Source organism: Equus przewalskii, chromosome 2 (assembly GCF_037783145.1).
Source record: "Equus przewalskii isolate Varuska chromosome 2, EquPr2, whole genome shotgun sequence".
NCBI lineage: Eukaryota > Metazoa > Chordata > Mammalia > Perissodactyla > Equidae > Equus > Equus przewalskii.
This window is the reverse complement of record NC_091832.1, coordinates 108761176-108788447: the sequence shown is the minus strand read 5'-3', so window position 1 is coordinate 108788447 and position 27272 is coordinate 108761176. Positions and strand designations below refer to the sequence as shown.

Sequence of the window (27272 nt, the reverse complement as noted above, 5' to 3'; positions counted from 1 at the left end):
TCCACTAGTAAATTCAACAAACAAAAATATTATATTAAAATCAATCAAATCCAAAACACATATGTTCTAAACTAAGTGAGATTTGTAGTTATACATTTTTTTCAGATCTCCTGTTAAATTAGTTTGTTTCTGCTACATAACTTTTCAGTAGTACATTTATTTCATAAATCAGGGGACAGTGATACAAAAACATGGTCTATATAAAGTAAATGTAGGTCAAAGGACAGTGACATTATCAGTGTAATCCGTATGCAACATAGAAAATAAAATAACCAAAATGAATCCCTTATATAATAGTAGAAAATCCCCAGTTTCTAACCCTGTATGTGTATAAATAATTCTGTAATATAGAAAATCTCCTCTGAAAAACCTTTTACCTTAAAGAATTTTTCCCACCAATGATCCTCTTCTGCCGACGGTGCAGTAATCTCAACCCACAGACAGATGAGAGGGACTCTGAAGCAGAAACAGGTTATTAATTAAACTATCATCTTGCTGACAGTGGGTTAAAGACACAAGTGGCACATTCCCCTACTGCTTCCTTCTCTGTTTTGAATGCCTTTTCTCCTGAAATTATAGCATACTTTTCTTATAATAAAAATTAAAAGTTGTTGGGGCCAGCCCAGTGGCAAAGTGGTTAAGTTCACGCGCTCCACCTCGGCGACCAGGGATTCACGGGTTTGGATCTTGGGTGGGGTCTTAGCACTGATCATCAGGCCATGCTGTGGCGGCATCCCACATACAAAACAGAGGAAGACTGGCACAGATGTTAGCTCAGCAACAATCTTCCTCAAGCAAAAAGAGGAAGATTGGCAACAGATATTGGCTCAGGGCCACTCTTCCTCACTACCCCCCACCCCCCCAAAAAAAAGTTGTTTTCTCATTCAGCCATGGCAACAATAGTTCTCAAGCAGATGAGGAACTGTATGAGGTTTCCCACATTCAGCTCTGAAGAGGTTGCACTGGCTGCTGAACGGTTTGACCCTGTCCAGCACATCATCCTTGTAGGTACCCACATCTCCTCCTCTGCTGATTACACAGGCTCTCAGGAACATTAAACAAAACAAGAGAACTACAAAGGCAATAATGGTCTAAATTACTTGCTTTTCACATACAATACACCTACAAGCCATATATACAAATGTAACTCAGAGGAACAAAGCACAGTCCCAGGATAGAATTTTGATCTAAGCTTACATTTACTCCTGTAGCATATTAACATATGGAAAGGGTTTATTACTAAGCCAATTTAAATAACAAACTGTATTTAAGGGTATATAGTCAAACTTCCCAAGATAACGGACTTCTGTGAAGAACATTAAAAAAATTTAAATTAAAAATATACGAAAGATGGTGTACAAACAAGGAGTAAATAAAATAAGGTATGACTCATTTTTAAAACAATTTTAGAAAATAGAAGAATCTATGGGGGAGTGTTTTGTTTCTTTGGTTAAGTACATGTGTATAAAGGTAGATATGTACTGTTTTTCTATCTGCATAAGAAGAGGGTGGGAATTGTGCCACGACCATGGAAACCTAGTCAGCACTAATGGGCTCCCATAATAACCAGGCAGAAGGGAGCTCAATAGGGGATCAGCACTAGTTATTTCTCTGGAGAAAGAGATTCAACAGTGTGTACCAAGATCATTATTTTGCCAGATCTCAGAGGCATGCTGTCAAACTTTAATCCTCGCGTCTTAGGATATGAGTCCTCTAGATGACACTGCAAATTATGAAAGAGAAAAACACAAGTTTCCAATAACGCTCCAAGTCAGGTCAAGGCATAGAATGCCAAGAGAAGGAATGATGTAACACTGAGCAAGCAAATCTGAAAGTTTACATCATTCTGAAGCAAAGGACCAAACTGCAAGAAAGTAAAACCTATTCAAAGCCATAAAACTCACTGTTACAAAAGAATTAAAAAGCAAAATGAAGTTCATTTGTAAAAGGATCCCATCAGAGGACCAATAACCAAGGGCTTGAGTTTGAATCACCTTATAGAAGTAACTAGATCTTGAGGCTCAACCCAAAATCAATAGGTCAATAAGCCAAATTCATTAATCTAGCTGAATTTGATGAAATTCAGCTAAGAGGAAATCATCCAGTCTAAGATGAGATCTTTGTGTTTGAGGTATGGTGGCACTGGAACCACGGTAAGGTACCAAACTAGGCGTTGCTGCAACTCTGGGAAGCCATAAAAGCAAATGCACCAATAATGAACAAATAAACATGGTATTTCATATTTTAAAATAGGTTTACACAGAAATATAGTAAGACATTTTACAATCATTGAATTTTTATGTTTTTCTACTGCTTAAGAAATTTGAAGTAATCCAAAGAATTATTTATATTCAATTTGTAGTTATAGTTTAAATTATTGAAAAGAATTTAATAAATTAAGTTACAATCAATACTTAGGAAAAATTGGCTTACCAAATCATATTTATTAATATATAAGGAATACGTTTTATATATACATATATATAAAAAACAAAGCACAAACAGTTGTAAGTGTTCTTCTCTACACTCAAAAGCTCCTCAAATAGCGAAGAATCATATTAACAACATCCAAGTTATTTATTTCATTGTCTTTAGCAGTTACTAAAGGATGTTAGAAAAAGAGAATGCTTGGGGCTGACCCGGTGGCACAGCGGTTAAGTGTGCACGTTCCGCTTCAGCAGCCTGGGGTTCACTGGTTCGGATCCCAGGTGCAGACATGGCACTGCTTGGCAAGCCATGCTGTGGTAGGCATCCCACATATAAAGTAGAGGAAGATGGGCATGGATGTTAGCTCAGGGCCAGTCTTCCTCAGCAAAAAGAGGAGGATTGGCAGTGGATGTTAGCTCAGGGCTAATCTTCCTCGAAAAAAAAAAAAAGAGAGAGAGAATCTTAAATATAGATGTACCTGATTTTAAGAAAATTCAATGTATCAAAACTGTGAACTTTCAATCCACATAAATAAAGAGGTGATTGTTCTTTTCAAGAAATATACCATAGTTTTTTCCAAAATAGCTAGTTCTTTTCCTTATTCATTTAAAGTAGTAGTTATTTCATAAAAATTAAACAGAGCTTTCAAAAACTCTTCTATTTAAGTTTGAAACATTTATTACTGTATTATACTAAAAGATTATTTCTCATATTCCTTACATTTTTAAATTCCAGAGAATAAAATCTACAAAAGATAATTTTCTTTTTGCAATTAATTTAAAAAATTATCCTGTATTTGAAATATTTGCAAGAATGGAAGAAGTGCCTTTCTATGATTCATCGTTAAATTTTCACTTCTTGCTTTCTTTTTTTTTGGCTGAGAAAGATTTGCCCTAGAGCTAACATCTGCTGCCAATCTTCCTCTTTTTGTATGTGAGCCACTGCCACAGCACAACCACTGACAGACGAGTGGCATAGGTCCACGCCTGGAAACTGAACCCAGGCTGCCAGAGGAGAGTGCCAAACTTAACCACTAGGCCTTTGGGGCTGGCCCTCTTGCCTTCTTTTAATGAATATCAATAATTTTAATATCAATTCTGAATCTTCAAGGACCAAACCAACAAGTTTGACAGTTTTATTACATCTAGAGAAGGATGGTACAGAAATGGCTAAGAATGTCAAAAGGGGACAATCCCAGAGATTACAAAATCCTGTAAAGCCATTCCTGCCCTTGAACCCTGCCCTCCCTGGAAGCCCCACCCAGACAAGTTTGTCAAGAACCACTGCCTCTAAATTCTCACACAAGGAACAAGGGACTGTATATATCCTTATGGAAGGGGATTTTTACCATCAAAGCACCGCTTATAACAACGAAGTGGGAATTGGTATTCTTTGACTTGCATAGGCCCCAGAAGGTGACTTACCTTTATTACTGTTAACTGATGCTTTCTTTCCAAAGTAATCACAAATAACTCCTGCATCCTCACTGTGGCGGCAGTTGTGTCTTCCAATATCTTGTTTGATACAGTCAGCCAGGGACCTCTCATTTCCTGTGCATTTTACATTATCCACGTGGATGGGTCCTTTTCCTTCCCCAAAGTAAGCCATGGTTCGTGCTTTGGCAGGACCCCTGGAAACAGAGCATTCTTGAGGACGTGGAGAATCAGTCAATCATACATCTGATAAATCACAACATATGCTCGCTCAATTATATTTCTTAACTTTTATATAGTAAAATTAGCATCTATATGTGCTAAAACCGACTTATTTCATGACTGCAAAAAAAATTAGGAGAGGTAATGACAATACTTTGTTTTCATACACCACAGCTGCTTGATTATTCCAGTTGCCTCTAATTTAGTTTGGGCTAAGAAAGTCACATTTAATGGCATGTCAAAAAATCATGATAGTCTCAAACTCTAGTTTAAGCAGGAAAAAAGTCATCTCAAAATTTTCTACTACCTTAAAGAGTATAATACTCTCTTAAAGTTGGTATAATACTGCCAAGAAAATTATGAGATTAAATAATTACCTAGCAGGCTAAGAACTAATTTTTTGCCTACTTTAGAAGTAAAAAAGTTCAATTTTTAACAGAGAAAAAGAAAACCAGGAATCATAAATAAAAGGCAGACTTACTCTTGGTGTATTACCTTTTTTTGTTTTTTTAATAACACTTCTTTTTAAATATCCAAATACAGAAGCTTTTTAATGAAATATTTCAAACTAACACCATATTCAAAACTCAATTCCTGATAAATTGATGACATATCTATGAAAGGCAAAAGTTTTAAAGTTTGAATTGTAAGAAAATTATCCTTATAACCTCAAGTTAGGGGAAGATTTATTAAATAAGACATAGATGGTATACCATAAATTAAAAGATTGATAAATGCCACAAAAATTAAATTAAGAATGCCACTTTACTAAAATCCACCCTAAGGAAATTGAAAAGATAATAAGTTGATGAATATATTTGCAATACATATTTACAAATACGTTTGTTGCTGAAGACATTTTCTAATAGAGTGGAATAGCATACGATATACAAAGAATTTTCAACATTCATTTAGAAAACTAAAAAATTCCAAGAACCCAAGATTAAAAAAGGCAAAAGACAGGAAAAGGTCTTTTTACACAAAAGGAAATAGGTCAGTGGCCAATAAACAAATGAAAAAATGTCCAATCTCATTAGTAATCAGAAATAAGCAATGAGATGACACTAGCTACCCACTAGATTGGCACAAACTGAAAAAAATGGCAAAAAATGAAAAACCATCATTGCTGTTGAATGTGTCAAACGGGTGGACCCCCGAGTAAGCAGTCTCGCGACACTTGATCAGTTGACGGTGCCCATCCTCTGCAAGCCAGAAGGTCTACTCTTGCTTATAGTCCCTAAAAAACTCTCTTGCACAGGTGCACCAGCAAGAAAGGCATGAGAATATTCATAGCAGTCTAACTTTTTCATAGCAAAACTAGAAATTATAAACACCCTATCAATAACACAATACACAAGTTGGATATTTATGTGACAATATCATAGAGCAAAATGAATAGGAGTGAAGTACAGCTATACAGATCAACAGAGGCGAATCTCAAAAGCAGTTCTGAGGGTGGAAAAAAGCAGGTACTGAAGAAAACCTAAAGTATGATTACTTGCTTTAAAAAATATACAAGCAATAGACAAAATTCTTATTTAAGGTATAACTTTAAAATTATGAAGAAATACAGTTGAATGACACATAATTCAAGACAGTGGACTAAGGAGAGTGGGATTGGCCCACAAGGAGCTCAAAGGTACACTCATGTTCTGTTTCCTAAACTCAGTGGCAGACAGGACTGCCCTGTGTGGTCCTGCATGTTGTGCGCAGCATGGCACCAGGAGATGCCATGCATGTGGCTACAGCCTGTGCAACTGAAAATGTGGCTGTGGTGAGATGACGTGTGTTTGTTTCATTGCTATACTTTAAAAAATACACACACATATACATATTGGCTGTATATTTCCCAATTAAAGACAAAGAAGAGGGCTGGCCCCGTGGCCGAGTGGTTGAGCTTGCGCACTCCACTGCAGGCGGCCCAGTGTTTCGTTGGTTCGAATCCTGGTCGTGGACATGGCCCTGCTCATCACACCACGCTGAGGCAGCATCCCACATGCCACAACTAGTAGGACCCACAACGAAGAATATACAGCTATGTACTGGGGGGCTTTGGGGAGAAAAAAGGAAAAAAAATAAAATCTTTAAAGACAAAGAAAAAAATGGGAAAATATTAATCTTAGAAGATTTTTTAAAAAGTTGAGTCAAAAAATTTATTTGCAGAATTATAGGTAATATCTTTTAATTTGACTACTTTCTTATGACACACAAAAAAGCATCTAACGAATAGGCATTAATTTCATAATTAGAAATAAAATGTTACTTAAGAAAAAATCTAATTTTATTTTAGGAAATTATAAAATAAATCAACAATACCTTATATCAGAGAAACATGTTTTAATGTTAATCGAGGTGGTGATACTTTGCAAACAACTACTGAAAATACATCTGCTATCAGAATACTTCGATACAGTCAGGAAACAATGTTTTCTTGTTGTTAGCTTAGTCATCACAGTATACAAGAGTAATTTATCACTAAAATAATTCCATCCACTGAACTGAAGAGGTTTAGGACTACCACTGTTAGATTAAGAGGCATTGTCAGCGGTGGACCACACTGTGGACCTGAGCGTGAAGCCAGTTCTGTCTCTCACTAGCTATGAAACCTTAGACAATTATGCAACCTCTCTGAGACACTTTCCTCATCTGCAAAACTGAGATAATAGGAACTACCTCATTTGGTTATTGTGAAGATTAAATGAGACAATGCCTAGTACATAGTAAGTACTCAATAAATGTTAGCTATAATATAGTTTGTTAATAACTGGTTGTTATTAAATTTACTAAATTTTTAAAAATACAAGTACAAAGAGGGAGGGAATAAAAATACAAACAAGCCAGCAAACAGGCCAGGCTGGTAGATACCCCTTAAAATATCTTCACTTAAAATTTTTGTTTGGCAATGTTCACTTTTTCACTTCCACCCTAGAAGACAGATATTACATATTTACTCATGATCACATGTAAGCATATGTGAAGGAGCTATATGATAAAGAGTAATTCCTAATAAAATACTCAGAAGAATGATAAGCATCAGAATCTTCAAAGTTACTACTTTCCAAACACTCAGTGGTAGAAAAGGCTTAAGATCTGCTCAACCCAGCGACAGGGCAAAAGAAATTTCAACCTGTCTAAAGGTTAGAACACATTCTTATAATGCGGACTTCTGGTTTCAGCCACTTATGTCTTGAGCAATATATGGTGTAGCTGTCAACACTCTCCAATGACTAATGCCTGTTTTCTCTGCATCTACTGTTCTGCTGAGGTGGGAATGTCAGAGGGAAAAGTGCATAGCCCAGTTTCAAAATCTTTCCTGTTCCGAGAAACCACAGCATATGAGAGCCACACATGGGAATCAAAAGTATGAGAGGTTTTAAATCAAAAGAAAGCGTCTCATCAAAAATGACAATATAGACTTCTAACATCAAAATAGATTCTACTTAATTCAGATAAAGTTATTATGTTTCCTTACAGTTAGGCAGGGAACTCAAGTGAAGCAGTTTATTGATATGGATTATCTGAGAAATTCACTTAGATAATCCCCTTTGAGCACGCTCATAGTTGGCAGCACATTCATTTTGTAAATAAACCCAGTCATTTCTTCTGACTTGGTAATAGCTATTCTGACATAAATTGCAAATAAAAATAAGTTTTAACCCATTAGAAATCTTTACAGCCATGGAAGATCCCTGTGCCCAAACACGTGACTCTAAAGGTACTCTTAGAGTAAATCTTTTTTTATATATAAAACGCACTTAATAATTGCATGAGTAATAAATGCTTATTGTATAAAATTTTCAAAATAAATGTATAAAAACCCCCAACAGCACACTACTAGCATTTGAGTATATTTCCTTCCTGTACATACGTAAGGGGAAAATACTATCATTTTTAATGGTTAAAAACTTCATTGTACAGATTGGTGGCTCTCAACCTGCAGGCTATTCAAGAGGCCACTTGAGTTGATTCTGAGTGAGTGTATCGAGGTGGGACTTAAGAAATCTATTTTTTTAACAAGCCCCAGATAGTTCGGCATCAAACTTTGGTGTAGAAAAATTAGAATTTATTTCCCTACTGTCACACGTTTATTTTAAAAATTTAGGCTTTTTATGATTATATGCATCCTGATACGTAAATTTTTATGGGAAGCTCAGATTTCTTCCCAGCAATGAAATTTTTGTTCAACAGGTATAAACATTTCTTAAGGTTCTGGATATGTATTGCTGAACACAGGGCAAGTCTTTTGAAAGCAAGTTATGCATTTGAAATATCTATAATTAAAATGCAACCATTTAAAGCAAAGGTTTTCTTCTGTTTTATTTTGTGTGTCATAGTTCTGATCTGTCTGGAATTTATTGCTGTTTAGGGTTAATAAGGGATCTAGCTTTATTTTTGCCCCTAAGGTAATTGTCCCAATAACTTTTCCTGCTGATTTGAAGGGCTTTTTTATTTACTCATCTATCATGCTTATATGTACACAAGCCATTGCTTGGTCTTTATAGTTCAGTAATTCCCAACCATGGCTACACATTAAAATTACCTTTGGGAGCTTTTAAAATATAGCCAATCCTGAATCCCACCTGACATCAAATAAAGTAGAATCCGTGGGAGCGGAGCGAGGCATGGGTAATATTTTTTTAAGTCCCAAAGTGATTTTAATGTACACCAAGGTTGATAACCACTGCTGTAGTTGGTAACATTGACTTCTTTGCCTGTTCCTGTGCCAGTGTCACGTGGATTTGGTTTCAGATGAATTCAGAAGTCAAGGCCTCCTCCCCATCCCACATACATACCAGGAAAAGCCAAAGATTTTTATGAGCATAGCATTTAATGTATAGGTTAATTTCTATTTTGTCTTCCCATTTAGGATTGTGGGGTACCACTTATTAGGTCTTCCAAATTTAGTAAAAATCTATTTCTTTTCGTATATATAGGTCTCATTTTTTCTGACATTTATTCCTGGATTTCTTTTTTTTTTTTTGGTACCTTCTATAAATGAAATTTTAAAAGAATTTTCTACCTAACATATAGGAACATTATTGCCTTTTTAAAATATCTATATTTTATATTGTGACATTAATAAGCGTTACTTCTAGTGTCTTTCTCAATGATTCTCTTGGGTTTTCTAGGTAGACAATCGTATTATTCACATAACAATTCTTACTTCCTTTCAATACTGATACCTCAATTCTTAATGATTAGTGAGACCTCCAGACAATACTGAGTCATTACAGTAATAGTAACACCCTTGATTTGTTCCTATTTCATGATTGTTGTGATAGAAAGTTAAGGTCGTTTTATTTTATTCTGATCTTCCTAAGAGATATGAGGAAGGAATGTTGATTTTTATCATGTTACTTTTCAATATTAAGTAATTATATTTGTTTTCACTTATAGATGACACACTGAAATACATTCATTGAATGCCTCAGTTGGAACCACGCTTATGTTCTTGCAATAGACTGTTTGTGGTGTACTGTTCTTTTAATACACTACAGGATTAAATTTGCTAATATTTTGTTTAGAATTTTTGTATGCAGATTCATGAGATTGGGGTATAGTTTTCTGTATGTGTATGTGCGTGTTTGTGAGTACTTGTCTAGTCTTGAAATCAAGTTCTATTAACCTCAGAAAATGAATGGAAAGATTTCCATCTTTTTTGCTCTACAAAAATTTATATAACTCAGGAATGATCTGTGCCTTGAAGATTAGTCAAAACTCTCCAGCAAAACATCAGAGTCATTTCTTCCATGGTCGTTAATCTATTTGGGTTTTCTATCAATTTTCACAGATATATTTTTGTTGAAAATGTACAGCTTCCTAGATAATTGTCCATCTCATCTAGATTTCTAAATTTATTAGCTAAAAGTAGTTCACAGAATTCTTCTACAAGTTATTTAGCCTTCTGCAGACCTGTGCTTATATTCCTTTTCTTTTCTCTAATGTTTGCTTGTATTCTCTCTCCTTTTTCTTAGAATTTCCAGAGATTGTTGATATTTTATTAACCTTTTTTAGGAGGGAAATAATTGTTGATAATGTGGATGTGTAATGTAAAGCAATTTGAATTTCAAATAGGCATAATTTGAAGATAAATAAAAATTAATGGACTCTAAAGTTAAAACCCCAGGTGAGTCCCATCAGTTTGGGGAATGGGGATGAGCGGAGGGAGAAAGTAAGGAACAGTATGCCAAATGGCTTGATATTCTTCAGGAAGGGGAAGTAAAGATAATTTTTGAAATTGGTAAGAAAATATGTCGGTATGTTTGCTAAAAATTTAAAGAACTTCTGGTAAAACAATAAGAATGCTCAACTTTCAGACCCCTAAAGAAAGGGAAGAAAGAACATAGAAAATTGGATTGCTTGCAAATCAAAAACCAGAAGGTAACACAAAGAACAGAGAACAAAGCATGACAAACAACATAAAAGTCAATGAAAGGTAGAAGTAAATATATAGAAAATAAAATCAGACTCACAAATAAAAGGATGATTTCTTAGCAATTTATCAACCTACAGACTAAAAAGAATGCATTTTAGATATATCAACAAATAGAAATTAGAGAATATTTTAAACTAACAAAAGTGCATTATTAAGTAGACATTCTCAATGATATAGTGAAATCTAATAAATTTTCTTTCTTTTTTTTTTTAATCATTAAGGACTGTGTCATCTATAGGAAAAAGTGTAGGGATTCGCTCTGGGCTCCAGGCATGTAGTAATTTATAGCTGAGAATTTCAAAGAGACAATAGGCTCTAATACACTAGGTCTTTAAACTGGGTGTCAAAGGCTCCTGGGAGTAGATGATGACTTTCCAAGGGATACATGTGCTTTAAGGGAATCAATATTCAGATCCTCAAATTCCAGGTGTATCTGCTCCTAAAACTGGTCTTGCTGAAATCAAGATCAACTTCTCTTTCAAAATTTCTTTTCTTCCATTTCACAAAAGAAAGGCCTATCTTTCAGTCATCCCAAACCCTACCACAGTGCATTGCTCCCAGATTTAAAAGCCTCTAAAATGGCCAAGAGAACAATTCAAAATATATGATAGCAATGAAGCCTCCTTTAACAAGTATCATAAACTCAACCTGTCAATCTAAGAAACAGGAGCTCTGGTCAACTTTTATTTCCTATGTTTAATAATTATTTATCGAATTTTATTTTTTTGTTGTTGTCTTTAATCAGTTGTGTACTAGAAATCATAAAATCCAGACGGGAATTCGTTAGAAGAATTTAATTTCGTTCTCTCTCTCGTGCTGTCTCCATGTGTGTATACACACACACACACACACTTTTTAAAGCATAATACCATTAGGATCCTTTGGGGAAAGAAAATTTAAAATATAATTTTAAGGAGAAAAGGGAAGTATGTGAAATTTCTGAAAGTCAAAGAAGAATGTTCATGCATTATTTAAATGGATGACAGAGTGTCAAATCACTATGATCTTTATATTCCATTGGATATAATTAAAAGAATGAATTAACTATTCTATTTTTAAATGTCATACACAAATATGCCAGAAATTAAATCTTTTGCAGCTATTGAAACATAATATAAAAATTAGATATACTTAATTGTAGGTCTCCACTAAAACAGTAGGGGAACACCAATTTTTAAATTCTTTAAGGGACACTACTGTAATAAATATGAAGTTCAGGGGCTGGCCCCGTGGCCGAGTGGTTAAGTTCGTGCACTCTGCTTTGGTGGCCCAGGGTTTTGCCAGTTCGGATCCTGGGAGCGGACATGGCACCGCTCATAGGCCACATTGAGGCGGCATCCCACGTGCCACAACTAGAACGACCCACAACTAAAATATACAACTATGTACTTGGGGGATTTGGAGACAAAAAGCAGAAAAAAAGAAAAAAAAAAGAAGATTGGCAACAGTTGTTACCTCAGGTGCCAAAATTTAAAAAAAATATATATGAAGTTCAAGAACACATCATATTGAAACATATGCTAATGGATTCACAATAGAATGGAATTTCTATCGTGGCTATTTAGTCTATCTTAAGGAGTTTGATATCAACATATTCTCTCTGAACCCTTTAAAACAACACACTCATATGCTAGACTTCATCAGACATTATGTAATCTATCATTAAATGATGGCTTTTACTTTCTGTGCATAGCTGGGTTAGTTACCATTCACGTTTCCTGGCTTTTATTACTTCATTTCTGTTTCTCTCATTATGAAAATGCTTTCTGATGAAATTTCGATTCTCAGTGTTTCCTAGGATTAATCCTCAAGCAGGATCCAACTGGTCGGGGACAGATCTCTGGAATTCTTATCAATAAGGCCCAAGCTTTTCAACAGCTTAAAAGTTTTCTAGATTGATTTCTACAAACAAACGCTTTATTAAAGATTGTTAACAATTCGAAGTAGATATGGGGAAAAGATCCCCTACACTGGTCATATACCTGTTTATAATTATATAAATATATGTTCTTATATGAAATACATGTTCTCAGTGTAAAATTATAAAAACACTAAACTTTATTCAGATTGATTAGTATCTAAATGATTCTCATTTAAATTGTACTGTTTGATGGTAAATTGTAGATTGTGCACTAGAAGATGATTATTCAGTTTGTTATAATAACATTAAATTACTGATTTACGCATTGAGACTTTATTTTAAAAACAATTACAAAATGCAATCTTTTTTCAAAGCTTTTCTTGATAACTGTTACAGAAACATTATTGAAAATTGCTGCAAACTTTGTTCACTTAATCTATATTGTTTCTCACCTAAATTCACCATTTGAGTTGAATGTAAAATGGACTAAATGATGATAAGTAAAAAACAATAAAGAAACGTAGAAAGAAATCAAAGTGAAAATGCACTGATGGATATGGTTACGAACTTTTCTCCTTCTTAAACTTGGCTTAGACACACAATTTGAGGATCAAATTTGATCTTTCCCTTTATACTTTCTTTCATATTTCCAAAGGTAATACTTCATACTTCCAAAGGTAATTCTAGGCTTCCTGGATCACATCTACCAAAAAATAAACTATAACCAAGAAAGTAGTTTCAAACAGCAATATACTTTAATGGCTGATTTTGGATAAGGAAATTCACTGGGAATGTAATGTAAGAACAATAATTTTTTTCCAAATGGAGGAATGAGTGTTAGAAATGTAATGAGGAAAGGAAACTTAAATCGTTGACTAAATTCACCCAGGCATCTAATGTAGACTCTCCCTACCTTGCTCTTCCACCCCATATTTTGAAAGCTGAAAATCTATGTCACATACCAATTTCAAATACTGAAAATCTATATCACAAATAACGGACCCATTGACCATAAAACTGTTGGAATTGCAACTAGGTCCAAAACTGAGCAATAAAAGGGAGTAGTATCTGAGTAACCAAAAACAAACTTTGAATTAAAACTTTAGAATAAAGCATTTGGACTTTTATTAAAATAGAAATACTTTTAAAAATAAAAATGTAATCTGCATAGGAATAACTAGTTAAATCTATCAATATTTAAGATACACATAGATGTATAATTAATTATATATTTTAAAAATTCAAACCACTACTAATAATCTACTACGAGCTAGGCAATTTATGTATATTAGTTTAAATTTCATAGCCCTCTCAATTGTAACATGTTCCACATACTTGCAACTGCAAAATCAATACCCACGGTGCTTTCATGGTCGTTTGTAGATATGTGCAAAGCCTCAAAAGACTGAGTTGCCCAGTTGAGGTCTCACAAGATTATCTGTCTTTTTATTTCAGCTCTCAAACTGCAAACAAGTGTCCTTTTCCCAGTCTATTTAGTACCATGTTTTTCGCACAATAACTCATGTCTGAATGAAGCCTATCTAAACAAACATATTTTCTCCATAAGGCACATCACAGCCTTGCACTTAGGAACGCTAACACTATGCCTAGGGGCCATTTTAAACAGTGAAATCATCAACAAAAGACCACAAAGATGGCGGGGGTACTAATAGACCACCAAAAGGACAATTGTTTGCAAGTATGAGAGCTAAAAGAAGGCGGCAGAGTATCGCCCTGTTCGACCTCAACCCTAGAAGCAGGGGCTCAGCATTGGCTAACTCAGTGTTCACCGTGACCTCAGAGAACTCGACCTCTGTGAATAAGGAGAACCAACCACAATTTTAATAACTGCAGAGTCTCTTAAAAGGCTACAGTGTTGAAACAGAAATCACAGAGAAAAGGTTAATACCTCTGCCTGATAGAAGCAGTGTTATGAGTAGTCAAGTTATTAGACTATTTGCTGTTAGATAAAAGCTACACTCCTTATGCAACACAATGTATGTTTCTTGTAAGAGAACAGAAATACTTAAATAGACTCTACTTCGTATTTTTCTTTATAATTCTGAATCATGTCAGTATGCTGCCAGTATTTTCAATTGAATCACAGAAATTAATTTTAGGTAAGGAATAACTCACTAGAAAAGCCTAAAAAGTCAGAAATATTTATCAAGTAACTATCCCAAATTAGGTTTTACTTACTTATAGCCAAGCTGGCGGCAGATCACAGCTGCATCCTTATCAGTCCACCCATCATCACAAATGGTTCCCCACTGGCCATTGATAAAAACCTCCACTCGTCCTTCTTTCTTATTTTCTCCATCCATCAGTCTGATAGGAAAACCTAAGTCATGATTCAAAAGTATTAGAAAAGCCAAAACAAGCAAACCGACGTTAAAGCATGAGAGACTTTATAAAGCACAATTTATTTTTTAAATCAACTATAAAATCAGCAGGTCAATATGAGAGAGAAAGAGACGAGATATCAACAGAAAACTGTATCTACTGTTGCATATCTTTTGAAGCCTGGCGGTCAGAGTGCTCACTTGCTCAACTTTGCTAGCACTTGCAACAGTGCCTGGCATACAGAGGACACGTGATAGCTGTTTGCTGAATGAATGAATGAATAGCACTGTAAAATCGTGAATGGTTTTATTACTGCTACCCTCTAAATAGTAAAAGATGTTTACTCAGAGTTGTTTTTGTCTGTTTATTTATCCTTAACATAGGTAGAAATTTACACTCCAAAGCTAAGATTTTTTAGGAAGGCATAAGTAGATATACCCTTGGCATGCACAGGTAACTTGAATGCCGGAGGAATAAGAGGAAGGCAGCTAACAAGGACAATTTCCATCTCAGGCTTCCTATTTGCTATTGATTCCAAAGGAAGGACTTAAGTCACAAAAATTACTAAGATTTAAAAGTTGAATGGGGATGTAATGTACAGCATGATGATTATAGTTAATAACACTCTATTGCATATTTGAAAGTTGCTAACAGAGTAGATCCTAAAACTTCTCATCACAAGAAAAAAAAATTTGTAACTATGTAAGGTGACAGATGTTAATTAGATTTATTGTGGTGATCATTTCACAGTGTACTCAAATATCAAATCTTTATTTTGTACACCTGAAACTGTGTAATGTTATATGTCAGTTATACCTCAATTTAAAAAAATGCTGAAGCTAGGAAATAAAAAATAATAAATAAATAAATAAATGTCATGATTTTTTAAAAAGTTGAGAAACTGATCTCTAGCAAATTGAGGTTAATCTAAGTTATGCAAATGAAGTGATTTGTAGAGTTTCCTGTATCTCTTTCAACACCGAGAAATACGGTATTGTTTAATTGAAAGTCTTTGCAGTAGCTTGCATACTGTCATGAGTTGAATTGTGAGGTCATTAGGGTGGGCCCTAATCCAATATGACTGGTGTCCTTATAAGAAGGGGAAATTTGGTCACAGAGGTACACTGAGGGAAAATTATATGAGGAGACATCTGGAGAAGATGGCCATGTGCAAGCCAAGGAGAGTGGCCTGGAACAGACCCTTCCCTCACAACTTACAGAAAGAACCAATCCTGCCAACACCTTGGTTTTGGACTTCAGAACTGTGAGACAATAAATATCTGTTGTTTAAGCCCCCAGTGTGTGGCACTTGGTGACGGCAGCCCAAGGAAACTAATACACATACTTTAGATTACCCAGTTACCAGAAGAGTCTGCAGCTTCAGGGCCCCTAAGATTTACGGGTAAGGATTTAGGGAATACAACGAATGATGGTGAAATCATCAGAACCAGGGAGGTGGAGTAGGCAGCTAATGAACAAAACGCCATTTTATATATGTTTAAACCAACGTGAAATTACTAGATTGACATTTGTTAACTGAAAGAAAATACTGTCGGCAAGATGGACACGGTTTGCTGCTGCTGCTTCTTTCATTCTTCTGATCCATTTCACTTCTCCATCATTCTTTGTTACCCCCCCCAGAGTTGTTGGCTCTCTAGTTTCTCTCCTGGTCATACTCACTTTGTGGGACAGGCATCATCGTAGAATCATCATGGCAAAGTCAAAATCAACAAGTGTTTATGCAGCGTCTACTCTATGCGCTGTTTACAGTCAACTAAAAAACACTTGGGAGTTTAGCTGTGTCACAAAGCACAGCATACTTGAAACTTTACGTTTCTTATTAACGTATCTGGAATTGTGGGGTTCTTTGTAAAAGGAATAAGGTGAAAAGTGATCCTCAAGGGAAGAAAAATCCAAACAGATGAAAATCTTTTCTTAAAGTTTTCAATTTTTACATTGTTGGATCTTTGGTCCAAAATTAAGAAAACATATGCACATGGAATTAGATCTCCACATTCCATCTTACGTGTTTTATGGGCAGTTTTTCATATACCACAAAAATAAAAATGATGAAGTCTTTTTAAAGCCTAAGCTGCATGCTTTGTAAAATAATGTGTACAATATTTCTGAACCTAATTTTAGCCATTCATTTTACAAAGTCGTTGGATTTTTAATGCTTGAAGGTAAAGTGGATGACAAAAGCCATTCTGTCATATCACCTTACTGTTTAAGTTCTTTTTGCTAAAGCAGTAATAATATACACGTTTCATATCTAAAATCTTAAATATATATAAAATGCCTGGGAAAATTAACAGTCCTATGGGTACATAGTATCTTTAATTATATGTCTCAAATTTTGAGTTCCAGTAGAGTTTTCTTTAATTTTCCTGTAACATTGATTTAATACATTATTTTTGGAAAACATTTTTCTGAGAAGAAAGATAATATCTAGCATAAATATAAATTAGAAGTCAAAGTTTATACAGTAAAATTGAGTAAGAGAAATCTCACTGTGCAAGAAATTTCTGCTAGGATTTAACACTCTCAATTTTAGAATTGATGCAATATAAAAATGAAAAATCCACATATTTACCATCCCTCAAATTTCCTCTGACTCATCTAGGGATTCACTGCATTCCTATGAGAATTATTTTAATTGATCTGGAATATTGTCTTTGAGCAATCCATCCACCACAGACCCAAATATAGAAAGTGTCTATTGAACTATTACTCATTTTGAGAACAGTTTCATTCACATCTAAACTTAAGGTCCTCAAGTTACCCTTCAGATAGCTGAAAACACTAACAGTCCAAATGCTCATTATCACAGTGCCAAAGAAGTAAAAGATCTCAACTGTCTTCTTTAAATGCTCCTGTTTATTGCACTATTCCATGATCTCCTTCTCTAACCTTCTCTTTTAAATATGCAGTCCTTTTGATAAGTGGGAAAGTAATGATCTCTTTGGATGAATAAATGGTAATATGATTCTATTCCAAAAGGATATTTGGCTCAGACATAATGTTCTTTGGACAAATGAATAGTTAATAGGCATACTACCAAAATTAGGACCAAAGAGATTCATAATAATGATCACATATTTTATTAATAATTATCACCCTCAGCTTTTTAAATTTTTAAAAAATATATCTAGAATCCTACAATTAACAAGATTTTCATGGGAAATGAAAAGATTAGTTGTCCTAACCATATGGATATATTTAACCACAAGGCCTTCAGGGAACTCAGATTATAATATTTTGTATAGCATTTATAGTATTTCGCCACCTGGATACTGATGGAGCGTGCCTGAATGGATCACTCCATGATCCAAAGACCTGCTCTCTGGGGCTAAGAGCATCCATTTCTAGCAAACAGGATCTATCTCCCCCAACCACTTGCCATCGTTCATCACATAATAATCCTGGGAAGATCCTAAATCCTGCATAAGAAGAGAGCAAAGGAGGAGAACAAATGAAAAGAAACAAAATTGGAAATACAACCTATAAGGGATGTAGTGAATGTTGTATTTCTAGATCAGTGCAGTGAGTCACTATGATCTCACAGTTTAGAGTACAATGAGGAATCAACCATATACTTTGACAAACTATCCAGTTAATACTGTAGGATTCAACAAGTTCTGTTATTTTATGACGTGAAGATGTAAGCTTCACAGTCCCAAAACAGGACAATATGAAAGGGGTTGATTCAACCCTGAGGTGAAAAGTAAGGATCACTTCTGGTTATTTTAACATCTGTTCACCAAAAAATATATGTATAAATATACAATAGAGCTGTGATAGTGTCCTTCGAAGTCTTTTTGAATATCTCTATCTATATTTTTCATTCATATTTATTCTGTCCTCCTCACCAGACATTGAGTCTGTCAAGGATATGTAGCTGCCTTCTGCTCATGAGAGGATCTTTATCCATAAATATTTCAAGACTGTTAGATGAGCTAGTTACCTTTTATCCACTACAAGTCTGAAAAAATTTGGAACTGAAGACTAGTTAAAATCCTTGATGGGTTTCTAGAGTTACAGGGTACCTCAGGTCAGTGGGCTATTTACTCCAACAAATCCATTTAGGAGCCCACTGAGAAACTTGAAAGATCTAGGTTAGGAAAGAGCAATAGACGACTGGTGACCAATGATTGACAAGCCTTCAGGACTAAAGGGGAAATGAATCATAAGGGTTGGGGCGAGAGCTATTGTTTTCTTCTGTTTTTGCTTTTTTAAAAAATCCTGTCTCGATAGTTCATTAGAATTCAAGGTAAACAAGACTTATTCTAGGTGAGCAGGGGAATAACTAACGAGTAGGAGAATGGACCTCGCAGCTTCTTTATTTCATCTTTCAGATACACATGATTATAAAGATTTTTAGTGAGAAACTTAGGCTTCTAGGTGAAGAAAAATAACTTTGGGGATAGAAATTTTATAACAGTGGAAAGACTTGAAGATCATTTTTCTCTGAATGCAAATTACTGAAAATTAGAGCATTATGGGAAATCAACTAAAAAAAGCCAAAGATGAGAAATGCTTCACATTCTGGGCCAGTGACCAGAGGTGCAGTGGCTACCGACTTATGGGAACTTGAGAGCTGTGGCCGGTCCTCACCCAGAGAAAGTCCACGTCCAGGGCCGCTGGGGTGGCAGGCAATGCCTACATCTTCCCGATGGCTGCAGTCGTGCCTGCCCCACGGTCTCCTGGAACACTCAAGGAAACTGGTCTCCTTTCCTGAGCAGCTGACGTCATCCAACCATATGGGCCCTGGACTTCCTTCAAAGTGGTTTGCAGAGGCTTGTTTGCCATATCTGTGGCAATAAATAAACATCGTGCATAGAACTGCTGTTCCTTGTTTCAAGAAACCATAAAACAAACAACCTAATTAAGTGTCATTGTGTCAGAGGATAAGCATTTGTCCTTTCTCCTATTTTGAAGACTCATTCTAAGAGCGCTGTCGGCTCTATCACACATTTTGGTCATCTTAACAAGTTTTGATTGATTCAATGGGTAACTAATGGATGATTAATCCTTTTTCCCCATCCATTCTTGTCTACAGTTTGTCTACAATTTAACTCACCACCAGAGAAAATGCAGACAAAAAGATTAACCTCAAATTCCTGACCATGGAAATAACACCGTGAACCAGAAAATGAGAACTCTGGTCCTCCATCCGCCTCTGATGACCCACTGAGCTCATTTGGATTCACCAGCTTCTCTAGCCCTCTTTGGATCCTCTCCTCCAAAGTAAAAAGTGTGAATTAGTTCAGTGATTCCTCAAGCACCGTACCCGATCCATAATGAAACTTAGATTTCAGCCCATCAAAATCAGAATAATGATGATGCTCTTCGCTTTTCATAAGGTTACATAAATTTGATTTTTAAAATTACAAATTATGTTTGTGTTCCAGTTGACTTTGTTACTCTGCACTATGAAAAAACTAAATATGTTATAATAAATATGGATGCTGTATAAATATGAAAGATCTGCAAAACAAAAAATTAGTAACTAAGTGTCTGCACCTTCATTCATCCTCCTCCCAATTTAGTTTTCTTTTGTTCTACAAAATCCAAACCTCCAGAAGTTCCCGAGCTGAAAGATCTTTAAGGTGTCTCTCAGTTCCAGGAGGCTATGTAATTAAGCTCTTATTCATAAGTTTTATGTCAATCACTTGCCTCACTGGATGTTTTTATTATTTCTGTACTAAGAATATGAGATCTTTCTGTCTGGCATGAATTTTCCTACGTACTTATTTATTAAATTTATTTAACAAGATGAACATTTAAAAAAATTAAAACACTGCAACTTTTAATTAATCATTCTAAGACTTCTGCTATTTTGCTGACTACTCAAGTCTTAGCTAGAAAAGTAAATAACCTAAATCCCATATTGCTATCACTTTCAACTTATATCATTTTTCCACAAAATGCATCAGCGCATTACCATTTGTCCATATCAACTACAGAACAGACAACAGGAGGTCATTTTACTTTGGGACATCATTCATACAAAGAAACCCAGAGTTCAGGCTCTTTCTCATTCCAAAAGAGTATTCTCTTTCAGAAATTCCTCTGTAAACTTAAAAGTAAATGTAGCACATGCCTATTCTACCTCCTAATATAATCATCTAGAAGTTTTAACAAATATTATTGAGAACATTTTTAGAACCATTAAGTTCTGATGCTCTGTATATGCAGAAAAAACTGAATGTATTTGTGAAAGAAAATAATTAAAATATGAAGAAAAAAATCATTGTCACTCAATTGTTTTCATTAATAAGGAAACATATGAAAATAGTAAATAATAGTATTTATGAGTCTTTCTAAATCTGTGAAAACAGGATTCAGTTCTCAGTCTAACAGAGATTCACTTAAAGATGAAATAGTATTTATTAAGTAATTCTTATTAAATAAATATCAATATTTATTTGACTGGTATGTCATACCCCTTGACCTGAAATTATAATAATGTCACTGCCCAAGAAAATTCAAAATATTGGGCAATTTATATCTTCATGATATCACTTTTTATAACAATAAAAATTAAACTAACCTAAATATTAAGTAAATTATAGTATGAACAGCCAATGGATATTATTTTATCATTAAAAATTATGACTATGTTGTAAAATGAAGATTAAAAAATGTGGATACAAAAATTATATATCCAATACTAGATATGTTATAAAGTTATATACACAAGTTATAATAATGATGGTGTAAAAATGGAAAAATTATGGATAGTTTTTATTTTCTTTATTTTCCAAACTTTCTCTAAAATATTTAAGATTACTTTTACAAATTTAAAAATATATATCTTAAACATGGCCATACCTAGGTTGAATGAAAGTATATTTTTAGAGTTTAATGAATATTAGCAATTAGCTCCATCACAAGCTGAAATAAAATAATTTTGCCAATTTTTTCAAGCATGAGACAATTACTTCAAGTATGACATAGAAACATGGAAAACAAGAAAGAATAGGCATTAATGGCCTCATTCAAATATTAGCTCAAAAGGATCATTTGCAGTTACTTCAACCAACTTAAGTCTCTACTCTGGAATGCATTATGTGTGTGACATGAAATGTATTGCCCTAAGTGTGATACTCAGCCTTGAAGAGAGTGAGGTCAAGGGTGAGTGCTAAAGGTCGTCTCATGACAAGAAGTCTTTTTTCTCAAATAAAAGTGATAATTATCATCACATTCTGAGAAAGGGAATAATGTAACAACAAAGCATTTGACACTGGACTTCTCTGCAGTTGCAGACACAATGATGTCAGAACTAACAACATCCAATAGTAGCGATGCGTCAGAATAACACCGAGCATTCAGAGGGTACAGCCTTACTTGAATAGACACAAAGTGACCCAAAGGTCACCCATGGCTCCAACCAATTATTCAGGAAGAGTGGTGGAAGGAAAGGTAAATGAGATAAGTGGGAAGAGATGATCCTAGAAAATGTGACTGTTTTTCATTCTTGTACGTCCATATATAGAAAGGTAGGTAGGTAGAGGAGACAAGTAAATTGATGACAGAGAACGTGTGTTTTTAGTATTATAGAAATTACAAGTGAGGGTTACAAAATGAAACTTTTAAAAATATAATTTGGCATTTGCCGCCTCATATCCATGGACCTTACTTAAATCCCAGCTGCCGGCAAACCACATAGGTATTCAGCTCGGTCCACCCATCGTCACAGACAGTCCCCCACTGTCCCCTGTAATACACCTCCAGGCGACCTTCATGGCTGCCTTTTCCACCTGCAAGTCGGATGACTCCATCTGTGATAAGAAGGAGACACAGAGACCAAGCAAATCAATTGTCAAATCTAATCTAATTTCACTAGAAATATCACCCTATTTGGGTCTAAGCATTTTGTTAAACTTATTTTAGGACTGTGCTCAGTGACCTGAGGTCAATAGCTTGTTTCTGAAGAATGACAGAATGCACATCTGTCCTGACAAAATATTCTTTCTTTTTTTATCTGTACTCCTGTTTTCTGAGTAGAAAAATCTATTCTGATATAATTCCAAAGTAGCTGTTTAGATTTCTCTGAATTAAATAATATTTTGGAAATTTCCTTTAATTTCAATCTCCTTAAGTCTGAGCAATACCAGTCATTTAAATTTAAAAACTAAGAAAACATACTAACTTGGAAATAGTTCAAAATTTTAACTGCAAGTGAAAAAATATTGAAATACGAAGACAGAAAAAGCTGTTCTGGTTAAAGAGTGATCTATATGTCAATGCGTTTATTATTCCTCAGGCTTCATAAATTTAAAAAACTGGGGTACATGTCCCACCTTTGTTCTTTTATTGATAATACAGATCTGAATTTGAATCATATGAATTCAATAAATAAACTGCCAGAGAATCCTGTAAAGAGCATCTAAGCAGACAGAGAAATATCTGCATCTTCCAAGAATACCTATATATCTAGGAATATAATATCTTCCAAGCAGATATGAGAAATTTATCCCCCCAAAAGTAAATGTAAAAGCTGTTTCCATCCAAAATAATCCAAACATCCCCCCAAACAAAAAACACAAAGAATCTTGGGTAAAGGTCCTACTTTTCATGAATGTCTGGGATCTCTTAAAATAAACGAAGGTCTCTTAGCAACAGAATTACTTATGAATGTAATACTTTACTGTCTGTAAAGCACTGTTACACATATTACCTCCTGTGACCATCACAGCAACACTACAAGACTATCCTCATTTGAAAGAGGAGGAAATGCAGGCTCAAGAAGATGGAGTGCTCTGGCTTCAAATCTGGCATAAATTTTATAGCACTTCTACTGTGCATAATTGTGTTATTCTGCTAATAAAACCAACAGCACGTATAGAACTATGTAAATAAAAAGGTGAAACTTCAGCATTTCATAAGCTGTAAGTTGTTCTTTTGATTTTTTTTAAAGAAAGACTGAAATCCCTAATTTTTTTCTTCAAGTTCTTTTTACTATAGAAACAATGGACTTGTGATGACCCAACTTCTCTTGCCTGTCCATATCCCTCTTCATCCTCCAAAATAAGTAAGTATATACACACACACACTCGTCTGCTCTCAGACATGCCTTTCTTAGAACACATGATGTATCCTGACAAGCATGCTGTGATCCGGAGTAGTCTGAAAACCGAGCATAACAAAGTTGACTTGGTTTCTTTAATAGTGTCCTTTAGTCAACAATCCCATCAACAGTTTACCAGCTATAAACACATTCTGAGAGTCAAGACAGGTTAATAGATGAATGTACTAAACATATAATTATAATACCTAATATCTGAAATGTATCATTGCATGCTAATTTTGATTATTGGGGACTGTATATTGCAACAAAGTCATATTTTCTAATCTAGTTTTACAGAGTTGTATAGCCTTAAATTAAAAAATTCAGAGATATCTATGAAGAAAAAGATAGCATTTTTTTGGTGAAGAAGATTGGCCCTGAGCTAACATCTGTTGCCAATCCTCCTCTTTTTGCTTGAGGAAGATTGTCCCTGGGTTAACTTCTGTGCCAGTCGTCTTTCGTTTTGTATGTGGGACGCCACCACAGCATGGCTGGATGAGCAGTGTATAGGTCTACGCCCAGGATCTAAACCCATGAACCCTGAGCCGCCAAAGTGGAGTGCACAAATTTAACCACCACACCACCAGGCTGGCCCCAAGATAGCATTTTAATATATGATTTGTGTTAGTTTTTTTGTTTAGTTTTATTTGGGGGATTTATTTGTGTGCTCATTTAGCAATATTATATAAGTTGAAGAGAAGAAAAGGTAAGCCCAAATGGTGCTGGGGGCAAGAGTTGGTAGGTGACTGGGGGAAATTCTTACCTGTTAGAGGGGTGCAAGACACTCCAGCATCTTCCTTATGGCCACAGTTATGCTCGCCCCAGGAACTCTTTGGACACTGCTCAATAGAGAGTTCATTCCCGGTGCAGCGGACTTCATCCAACATTACTGGGCCAGATCCTTCCCCAAAATATGCCTGATTCCATGCTTTGGCGATGCCACTGATCAAACAGGAGCATAAGAATTCTGGATTAGACATCAAAGCTTGGTCTGACTGATTTTTTTTGCCCCTAGCAAAGGTATGATTATGATTAATCCATATTTTCCCTTATCAGTTCACTCCATAGGTCACACATGACTTGCTGCATCTCTTGTTTGTTCTTTGCTCTTTATATTTTTGGCCATCACAAATGTTTCAAAGACTGCTAGTTATTGCCAGTATTTACCCTCCTTTTCTTCATTAGCAATGGAACCTCAGATTTTTAGGAAGGCAATAGCTTTCCAGAATAAAATCCACACTTCCCAGCCTCCCCTTCTTCTAGATGACTACATTTGTTCTTTGTAAAACACTCATAACATAAAATATACCATTTTAACCATTTTTAAGTGTACAGTTCAGTGGCAGTAAAGACATTCACATTGTTGCACAACTATCACCACCACCCATCTCCAGAACTTTTTCATCCTCCCAAACGGAAACTGCCCCCATTTTAGATGACTACATTTTGTTTGTTTGTTTGAGGAACAATAGCCCTGAGCTAATATCCGCCGTCAATCCTCCTCTTTTTCTGAGGAAGCCTGGCCCTGAGCTAACATCCATGCCCATCTTCCTCTACTTTATATGTGGGACGCCTGCCATAGCATGGCGTGCCAAGCGGTGCCATGTCCACACCCAGGATCTGAATTGGTGAACCCTGGGCCGCCAAAGCTGAACATGTGCACTTAACCACTGCACCACCAGGCCAGCCCCTTAGAAGACTGAGTTTTGATCCATGAAATTTAGGTAGAAGTGTCATGTATCACTTTCAGGAATTGTCCTTGTTCCACTTTCTCCTTCCTGAGGACTACAAGGCAGAAGTGATGGCTGGAGCTTGAGAAGCTATCTTGGGCTGCAGGATGCCATATTAAGAAAGACAGAACTACAAGCAAGAAAGAGCCTGATGATTGTGGAAGTGCCAGACTAGGCTTGAGCTGGCTGCCTCTGATCTCTTGGGAGAAAAATAAACTCTTGTCTTGTTTAAACTACTGTTACTTTCAGTTCTCCGTGACTCACAAACATATTTCTAAGTAAAACATCTCTTCAACTCAAATTTATTTGCACTAAATTTATTTCTACAATTCAAAGTAATATCACATTCTAGAACCCCAGATTTCAGTGAAGAAGATCATGATTGCTTGTCAAAATGATTAATGACTTCAGAAACTGCATATTCAGCCCCTTTTAGCCTTTTAATTTTTAGATTAGAGCATTTATAGTTTTCTTTTGTTTTTCAATAATACTTCATCTATTCCACATTATTTTAGTTGCCCTTTTCTCATAATATTATAAGTATCTTGAGAATTTACAACCAAGATATATTGAAGAAAAAAAAGTTTGCAAACTGGTTATAATACCCAAGTAATAGTACAGGCTTGGATAGTAAATTTTATGATTAAAGAGGAGCCTGTTTGACTAATTTTACTAGATTCTATGGAAGTTCCTTTTAAGAGAACACATGTCTAAAGAAGCCCAAAATATCTGAAAGCTAAACTCTTTAAATACTATTAAAGCAAATAGTTATTCCATTATCACCTGCCCCACTTTCTGTTTAAAGTTCAGGGAGTGTGCCAAGGGGAAGGATAAATGTGTGCAGGAGGAGGTGTGAAGGAAGCCGAGAGGAAAGGAAAAATAGTGTGCTTACGCAGGATATTTTGGTGGAGTTAAAATTTTAGAATTTAGAATCCTGACACTTGAATTGCTATCTGATATTTGTCACACAGTGGACTCCAGGAAGGCTGCCCCAACAAATATTAAAGACTAATATCTAGAGCTAATCAGACAAAGGTGAAAGAAAGAAAAAGAAATCCTAACACAAATGATATTGTCCAAATGACATAATTTTGTAAGTGAATTTGTTTTGCTAAGGGAAAACATAATGACAGAACAGAAAGCCATTTCTACTCTTCTAGAAAAAAGTAATAAATATTCAATTAACAGGATTTTTTTTTTTTTTTTGAGGAAGATTAGCCCTCAGCTAACATCTGCTGCCAATCTTCCTCTTTTTGCTGAGGAAGACTGGCCCTGAGCTAATATCCATGCCCACATTCCTCTACTTTTTTTTTATATGTGGGACACCTGCCACAGCGTGCCTTCACAAGCGATGCATTGGTCCACATCTGGGATCCAAACCAGCGAACCTCAGGCCACGGAAACGAATGTGCCAACTTTACCGCTGCACCATGGGATAAGCCCCAGGATTTTTTTTTTCCTAAATAAAGTTTTCAGTTGTTTCAATGTGTGTCTATATGCCTACATAAGAGTGTAAGAGACATACATAAATGTTCATATAAACTGACCACGTCAAAAGCTTATTCTTTTCAAGCTAAATCTTCAAGAGGAAAAGCAGATGTGGAAACAGGCCTTTGGGTTCAAATCTGGACTCCATCTTTAACACGCTGGGCTACCTTGGGGAAATTACTAGAACCTTCGTGGCCTAAGATGCTTCTTTTGAACAAAGGCATGACAACTGCTCCCTTGCAGGGCTCTAAGATTAAAC

At 35.3% G+C, this 27272-nt stretch overlaps 1 protein-coding gene across 7 annotated transcripts in view; it reads right to left on the bottom strand.

Moving 5' to 3' along the window:
• PRSS12 (serine protease 12) overlaps positions 1–27272 on the bottom strand; it is a 70968-nt gene that overhangs the window by 16571 nt on the left and 27125 nt on the right. For all 7 annotated transcript variants that reach the window (XM_008530027.2, XM_070609243.1, XM_070609244.1 and 4 more), the window contains 6 exons: positions 24559–24737; positions 22365–22506; positions 19337–19533; positions 14579–14720; positions 3852–4057; positions 378–456 (listed from right to left, as the gene is read on the bottom strand). In XM_008530027.2, the coding sequence (XP_008528249.2) occupies positions 378–456; positions 3852–4057; positions 14579–14720; positions 19337–19533; positions 22365–22506; positions 24559–24737 (945 nt within the window). The remainder of the gene's footprint in view (positions 1–377; positions 457–3851; positions 4058–14578; positions 14721–19336; positions 19534–22364; positions 22507–24558; positions 24738–27272) is intronic.